Source organism: Diachasma alloeum, unplaced genomic scaffold (assembly GCF_001412515.2).
Source record: "Diachasma alloeum isolate Michigan unplaced genomic scaffold, Dall2.0 Dall_scaffold_00208, whole genome shotgun sequence".
Taxonomy (NCBI): Eukaryota; Metazoa; Arthropoda; class Insecta; order Hymenoptera; family Braconidae; genus Diachasma; species Diachasma alloeum.
Window position 1 is genome coordinate 455,849 of NW_021680373.1, and position 8,585 is coordinate 464,433.

An 8,585-nucleotide genomic window follows, 5' to 3' on the forward strand; every position below is an offset into this window, starting at 1 on the left:
AATTTCACTGATCGTAAGATATTTTTGGTGAAGTGGGCTACCTGACTGGTGGTGCACTCTTCCGCCTCCCTCTGAAATAAATTTCTGGCCTCTGGCGTTCGCGTAACCGAGTGATTCTTAACTCCATCAAGATAAACCAACGTACAAGTCAGAACAAGAACGATTGTCAAGGAGAAAAGGGAGAAAAAGCATTCCTCCGTTTATTCCACAAGCGAGATTAATGACAGAATTATATTAATATAGGAGTCCGCGCTGGCTAGGACATTATAGCCTTGAGATATGAATTTATTCAACGGCCAACGAGAGTGATATTTATCCGGTGAATGAAATGAAACTCAACGAACCTGCCGCACATCTCTTATTTCTTTACTCCACAATTTTGGGGTGCACGAACGGCCGAATATGAATTCAAGGGTTACATACCTGATGCACTCGGCAGAGCACTTCCCGAGTTAAAACTGGTTGAAGCCCCGATTTGATACCTGAAGGATTGGAAAAAATAATCCCTCTACCCTTTCCCATCCTTTCTTTTCTTAAAAAATGATTTTGGGAGAGTAAGTGCAAGGTAACGTGCCCGCAGGGTTTTGTTGTGCTTCTGAAAGAATTTTTTTCTCTCGAGGTGAGGTACGATGGGGTGCGCAGTGGAAAAACCGGGTATGGGCCAGCAGGTCTGTCGAGTTGAGTCAACTTGGCACATGCCACTAAAATTTTGTGAAATATGCGGTAAAAAATGGAGGATCTGTTAATTTAGTTGAGGCAGGGGTGAATAAATATTTAACGAATTCTTTTTACACGAATGATTCGCGATGTGTGGTTTGGGGAATCAAAAATATTTTTCTTGAGGATTTGAACGATAAAATTTTGGAATTATCGAATTTTGAAAAAATCGAAAATTGAGTTCTTTAGGAAAATTTGGGAATTGGAGTTTATTAAGATGACGACATTTTTCATTAATAATTTATGAACGTAACTTTTTTATTCCAAAATTCATGTTTTAGAAATTGTAAATGAATAAATCATCTCCAGAACTTCATTCACAACAGAGTTCATGCAGAAAAAAATAATATCTCCAAAAATCTGAACAATTTCAATTACTAATGGGAAGGGAATGTTAAAAGAACGTAATTCGTCACAAAATGTCATGTGAATGACGCGAATTATCCATCAATTATTATAAAAAAAAATTATTTATTTAATTAAAGACAGTGAAATGTTACGCAAAATAAAAAATACAGTCCATTTTACCCCATTATTCTGCGAGAAGCGGATAGAAAACTCTAGGCAATAAAATTGACTTCTGAGAATGAATTTTCCGACAAAAAATGATAGTCTCCACAGTGGGAAAATGTCCTAACCACTTTCCCCAAGAATTTTCCCCACTGACCCTGAACTTTCAACTTCCACCATAATCAAGTACAAACGTCCAAACAGCGGCCCCCACCCCACCGTTCAATTGAGAGTAATTCGGACGCCCCAGGGCCCCTCCATTGAACCCACCAGAAACCCAGTGTCTAGCACACTCGCCGGAATCCACTCGAACCCACGACAATTCGCCCAACAAAATTCAATTAAATTAACAACAGTAACAACGGCGAATGAAAACCCAACGAGCCGTGACAAAAATTCTCAACGTGTACACTATTTTTTTTAACATCACCCCTTTCTCCCGCTGATCATTAAGACGTAAAATTTCCACATCATTCATTACGGGGAAAAAAAAACGACAATAAAGGAGCGAAGAGTGTACCCAATTCGCTGAAAGGGTAGGAGTTAGATTTATAAGCCCGAAGGGGTCTTTCATCCGCACTATAAACGTGTGCATATATGTGTGCGTATAACTGCGCAGCACGCGTGGGCGATGCTATGGCACGCGACACGACCGTTACGTTCAGAAAAATGGTATGAGGGGTGAGCGATTCGAGGGGGAGAAGTATCTGGCGATTGGTTGGGGTCATTCAATTCAACAAAGAAGATGAGAATTCAGAATTTTTAAAACTTTCAACTAAATTCGGCACATAAAGTGTTACAAATTAAATTTAAAAATCATTTTTCGCATGAAATAAGAACATTCTGCAAAAAATTCCAATTAAAAAAAATTGATAGTTCAAATTTTCTCTCAAAAACGAGAAAAAAAAATATTTTCACCATTTTTTTGGACTCATTTTCCCTAAGAATCTCTAAAAATTCTCAATTTGACATTTTAAATGTCGAGAATGAAAAAAATTATAAATTTCAAATCGAAAAAGATTGAAAGATCACAACAAAAAATAGTTATTCCTCAAAAATAGAAAAAAATGATTACAAAATCGCTCTTCCATTCACAACTCCGAAAAAAACGTGAAATTCCAATTCGAAAAACGGAAAAAACTTCCCGAAAAAACCATAAAGAATAAGGTGAGGGTTCTCCCCAGCATCTGCCATATCCCCACACAACAATTGAAAACGTCGTATCTAAAAGCGAACGGTACAAAACACATGAAGCCCAGGTAACCGGAGAGAGCCCACCGTTTCGGAATAAGGGAGTGGTATGAAGTGAAAATTTGAGTCGTAGTGGGGGATTACGAGGCGCGCGACTTTACGGGGGTAACAGATGCTCGTCCGCGGATTGGTGGACGGCTTGCGACCGTTCCCGTACCATTGGAGGTTAACGCGGGCCCCGTGGGCCAGCATTGGACGTACAGCACGTGCGGGCCACCTGCAAGCGGCCGGAGTGGGGACGAATAGTTATAAATGCCAGGGAGCGTGTTGCTGCCAGTCAGAGACCGGCTAGCAGCCGATACGAATACATCAGCCATCCCTTGCTCCTTCGACCTTCGAACCCATTCATCCGTTACCCCGACAATCGTGTGTACACGTTATTCGAGGAAACGAGAAAGTGCGACTTATCAAATAAACAATAAACCATAAACAATCAAATGTTGATCGAAGTGCCAGTGAGGATTTAAACATTGTGAAAATAAAAATACAAAAATCCCTTTGTATTTAATTACTTTTGAGTGAAGTGAGTACGCACAGATCTGTTGTCTCCCGATACCCAGGATTACTGGGGGGCAACTGTTGTCGTACATATTCAGCTTAAAATAAATAATTAAACAAATAAGACAAAAATGCTCATTGACGAGATGCCGCGAAGCTTCGTCAAGAAGAACAACAGCTACAGCCACTGCCCGTTGAAGAAGCGACCAGTGCATGTGATGCTGTACGATGAAGTGCCAGAATCAGCAAAAGGTAAATATCCAAACACCCTCAAAGACCCAAAAAAATCAACCTCCGTCAATCCAAAAAATCCCCAAAAAAATAATTTTCGCGAACTCACCGAAAATCTTCCTCTGCTTCCAGATGAGATAATCGACGTGGTGACCGACGACATCCCGGAGCCGGAGAACCTCAGTACCAAGCCAGAGGACCTCAGCAGATCAGCCCCAAAGCGTCGTTCTGTCTCTCGTTCCCCGTCGCCAGTTCCCCACAAGCAGCCTCACCTGGACCACCAAATTCCGTCATCCCCAGTGGCCCACTACCCCCCGAAACCGCTGACTCCGCCCGTCGGAGTGGCCCCCATCCACCCGCTCGTGAAGAAAGAGCGGGTCGAAGTGATCCAGCACGACGGTGGTGCGGTGTCAACGGGCTCGATGCACTTCATGTCCACGAAGGCGCCCCTCGAGCCCCTGAACCTGAACACACCAGTGGAGCCGGTGCCCCATTACGCCACCCCGGCCTGGGCGAGAGCAGCCCCCCTGTACCCCCCGCACTACCTTCCCTACCCGGCCTATCGTTTCCACCATCACCCGGGCGCCGAGCTGTACCCGGCGTACCCGCTGCCAGCGTATCCTCACTCCCCTGAGCACGCGTCAGCCTCACCGCCGCCGATGCAGCACACAGCGCTGACATGCCCGACGATCCAGAGACCGATTGCCAGGAGTTACGCGCACTGGGCCGCGTCGTCGAGCCCCGACCACTGCGGCCTGTCGCCAACGAGTTCAGTGGGCTACTCATCCCTGCGTTCGCCACCCCCAGTCACCCCCGAGGACCTCTCATCCCCCGGCAGCGACAGCGGGAGATCCTCAGCTGGAAGCACCTCAGCAGGATCGAGCATCCTCATGAAGATGGACAGCAACACCAGCCCCATCGCCACCTCCAATCCCGCTAACCAGACGAGTGCGTCCACCAGGTACCAGTGCCCGGACTGCGGCAAATCGTACTCCACGTACTCGGGCCTGTCGAAGCACCAGCAGTTTCACTGCGCCGCCGCCGAGGGCCAGACCAAAAAGTCCTTCTCCTGCAAGTACTGCGAGAAAGTTTACGTCAGCCTTGGCGCACTCAAGATGCACATCAGGACGCACACGCTGCCCTGCAAGTGCCATCTCTGCGGGAAGGCCTTCTCCAGGCCTTGGCTACTCCAGGGACACATCAGGACGCACACCGGGGAGAAGCCCTTCAGCTGTCAGCATTGCAATCGCGCCTTCGCTGATAGGAGCAATCTCAGGGCTCATCTGCAGACGCACAGCGATGTCAAGAAGTACTCGTGCACGTCGTGCAGCAAGACCTTCAGCAGAATGTCTTTACTCACCAAACATCAGGAGGGCGGCTGTCCCGGTATGAATGTTCCCATTGGTTACGGGTGTTGAGGGGGATGGGGGGTATTCCGAGTGCCTTAACGTGGAATTTCACGATAGACTGAATTTACGAGGAGTACAAATATTAATATATTTTCTATTTTTATTGTATATGTGAGCAGAGTTGCCAGATTGGGCGGGTTGACGATAATTTGGCGGGTTCGGAATGTTTAGGGCTCGAGGGGCGAAATGTATTTGAAAAATCTTCGTAGGATGAAGTATGACTCAATATCTAGTTTTGCAAGTTACTGATTTTCTTGTTTACATATCGGTATTCAATTCTGCTGTTGCAACATTATCTAGCCATCGTTTCCGATGATGAGGACCAGTTGTTCCAATTGTTTTTTCTAGAAGCTATTCTTTGGAACATTTTTTTAATGAACTCGTCAATTAGTTACATCAATGTTTTGACAGATTCCCATGATGACTTCATTTGTAAATCTGATTTTTTGGCGATATTTCGTATCCAATGAAGGTTCATTACATTAAACACGCACGTATTCACGCATAGACTGCTGAAAAAATCATTATATGAAAAATGGGCGAATTTTTGCCGACACTAGCACCGACTTTGGACGATTTAGGCGACATTGGAGGGAATTACTGGCGACGAAACCCCTGAAATATCTGGCAACCCTGTATGTGAGAGGGTAAATGAGAAAATCGAGATTTTCTTAGTTAGGGACGAGGTGTCGAGCTAATCGGGTTCTTTTTGTACTTATTCTGGGGTCGAGTGGATGAGGAGGTTTTTTTCCTTTCAACATGGTTTTTTAGGGGAAATCGTGCCACCGCTGGACGCGGTACCGTGAAACTTTAGTGCCATGATTTGATTTTTTTTTTCATCTTTCAGTTCCATTCCTTTCGCTTATTAATTTATCTCTAGGGTTAGTTGTAATTTCGGTTAGGTTGCGGCGGAGACAGCACTAAAGTGCTGAAAATGTACATAATTTTTTGGCGATGAGGCACAGGCCGTTTGCGTTCTTAAGTGTATGGGGAGAAAAATTATTCACTTTTGATTGAGTTACTCGAACATACTAGTCATTGTACATAAACACAAAGATTAAAGAGTGTGTGTTTGGCGTGTGTGCGCAGAGAAAGTAGAGTGGAGTCAAAAATTGGAGGATTATTCCGTTGGAATACCATTTTCGAGAGAAATATTGCGCGGACTCAGGGCGAGTACCACTATAATTTTATATAAGAGGTTTTTTGTAAAGAAAGTAAATATAAACTGGCAGCGTACAGAGGATGTGTTCTATATATTAAATATTTTATACGAAATAAATAATTTTCAATTGAATTTGTCATTATCTTTTTATTTAGTTTGAGTTATCCTGTTACCCTGTTTCCTAATGAGTTAATGTTTGAAGTGGGGAATTTGACACATGTTGGCGCTGGGGATGACACAATGGAGCTTTTAGCACGAGGCAAACAGCATCTGTCGTTGGAACATCAGACGATTTCATGATTATTTGTGTTAAGTTTGGCTGTTGTTTATTTGAAAATCATCAATGAGGAGAAATTGTGAGGAAATCACTGGGGATTTAACTCGGAATGAATGGTCTAACAGCTTTGAAAGGCAATACAAATGGTCAGTGTCATTCACTACTGGCCCTGGACAGGTGGAACTTCCTATTCTAGTGAAAAATGTCGATTGAGTTTTTGTTTGAAGTGTTTGAAAACCAGCAGAGGATGAATGCAATACTGAGTCTTGAGGATTGAGAAAAGGAAGGTAAGTGAGAGGGTCTCGGTGTCCGAGAGGTCGGGTCTTTATGACTGGGACTGGTGTACCAGGCGATTGGAACAGGTGTGTTTCTTGCATTTGGGGACCAAAGGCTATTCTTTGCAATTCAGGGGGACAAAAGTACCCGCGGGGACAATGGAGGCTGCGAGGGGCGGGGGTTTAGGGAGGTCGGGGCTCGGGGGGAAGTTCAGAGGGCGATAATTCCCGGAATCCTGGGGAGTTTTTTTTGTTAAACGGGAAAATGCCCTTTTATTTATAGTGGACAGGTTTTATTTGTGAGAGGCAGGTTTCTTTTCTGCTTTCGGATTTCAAATGTATCAAATTTGATGCGTTCGGGAGTGCACTGTAAAAATTAATGGCGCAGGGAAAAAATTAATCAGTGATCGAGGGGAATTATCAGTGGGAAAGTAATGGGTCATTTTGAATTTTTGATCAATTCCCTTTTCCTTTTGTAAATGAATCGATTAAGAGCTGGAATCGGTGAAAAATAAGGGACGTATTTTTTTTATTCGTGAGGGAATTCTTCGGGAAATCAAAGAATTCTCCAGAGGTGAATAATTTTCTAGATTTTTGTGGAATGAAAAAATAAAAATTGACGTTTTCCTAGAATTTTGTGAGAAACCCGGGAATTTTCTCGATTTCAAGTCAAAACAGAAAAGAAATTAATGAAATTCGCGAAAAATAGAAATTTACGTACAATTTTCTAAAAAACTGGGGAATTTTCACGGTTTTCTAGAAATTAGAATCGATATCCAAGTAAAAATGTGAACGAGAAATTAATGAGATTCTCAAAAATATGTAATGAAAATACAAAAAGGAAGAATTAATCGATTTCGCGTATAATAAACACGAGGAAATTGACAATTATGACGCAAGGAATAATTTGTGAGCTTGAAGAATATAAAATATCGCATTTACCTATCGGAATTGAGGACTAGTAGCCCGACAATTGCACCAAGTTTTCATATTTTATAAATAGGATTTTCAGAGATTTTTGGAACTCGTGTTTGAAATAGTGGAAATTTCTTTGAGGTATCTTTCACGCTTCGACAACAGAATCCGTCGCTGAGAGCCGACATATCCACGCGGGTTTTATTATGGAGGAGTTGAGTCGAGCCGTGACCGATCACCGAGATATCACGGTCAACTAATACTGCCACGTCAACGCCTTGTCATTTCAGTTAGTTTCTTATAATCTTGGGATTGAGGTTGAGAAATATGGGGGGATGAATATGCGTTCGTAGATGGAAAATAGAGAATATTATTTTTAATTTGAGATAAAAGACTTTTTGTTTCAACACTCGATGAATTAAAATAGACAATTTATTCTGTCCCAGTATTCTCTAAAATATTCTCTAAAATAATTATTTTTTCATCTTTTTTTTCCCAAAAATGAATAAAAACATGAGAAGTTTTAGAAATTTTGTTTTTTCTTCTTGTGTTTGAATAAATTGAAAGAATTGAAGAAATTGAATTTCTATAATTTAAAATATTGTTGATGAAAATGAAAATTGGAATGAAAATTGTTTAATTTTGTTGTAAATTGATTCGATAAAATTTGAATAAAATACAGATTAGGACAAATCCGAGAAAATTTCCTCTTTGAAAATTCCAGATTCCGCTGTTATGAATCTCGCCGTAAATTGAAAAATGAAGATGAAGAATGGGGCTAATTAGGTATGGTGTCGGCACAACTGTGACGATGAAACAAGAGCATAACAACCTGTTACCCCTGGCGGGTCTCTCTTGGGGATCCTTTCAAGAGGTATGGACAACAGATGGCCCATGGCCCATACTGCACCTGTCAAAAGTAGCCGAGAAGCTATTCGACAGATTGATTACCATTTTCCATAATTTTCTTGTCTTAAATTTAACGCCAATGAGTTTCTACTCTATTATCCCAACATAAATCTATCTTGTGAGGAAAAAAATTTAATGGAATTTCTTGACCACTGGAGAGAAATTTCTCTTCAACTTTATCCCAAAATGCTAATACCATTTCCAGTAAAAATTGGACTGTTTTACAGAACTTTTTCCTAAAATATTGTGATAAAAAAAATAATAAAAAATGAAAACTGAAATTTAAAAAAATTAATGAAAGTATTTTAAAAGAAAAAAAATCCAATAAATCTATTTTATGAAGTGCGAATATTCCTCAGTGTAAACATATTTAAATCCACCTATCGGGATAATGTAAATCAAGGTGAAGCTCCGAGTCCTGTACTTTGTAT

General features: G+C 41.6%; 1 protein-coding gene across 1 annotated transcript; it reads left to right on the forward strand.

Moving 5' to 3' along the window:
• The first annotated feature begins 2,785 nt into the window (after positions 1-2,785).
• Positions 2,786-5,851, forward strand: LOC107036304 (protein escargot). Its single transcript, XM_015254185.1, has 2 exons — positions 2,786-3,228; positions 3,340-5,851. The coding sequence occupies exons 1-2, from the start codon at positions 3,108-3,110 to the stop codon at positions 4,623-4,625; spliced, it is 1,407 nt and encodes a 468-aa protein (XP_015109671.1). The 5' UTR covers positions 2,786-3,107; the 3' UTR covers positions 4,626-5,851.
• Positions 5,852-8,585: the final 2,734 nt, after the last annotated feature.

Bases quoted from the DNA above. Each gene is read 5' to 3' on its own strand.
- LOC107036304 (XM_015254185.1), top strand. From the start codon at position 3,108: ATGCTCATTGACGAGATGCCGCGAAGCTTCGTCAAGAAGAACAACAGC. The intron at 3,229-3,339 runs GTAAATATCCAA...CTCTGCTTCCAG, and splicing joins AGTGCCAGAATCAGCAAAAG to ATGAGATAATCGACGTGGTG.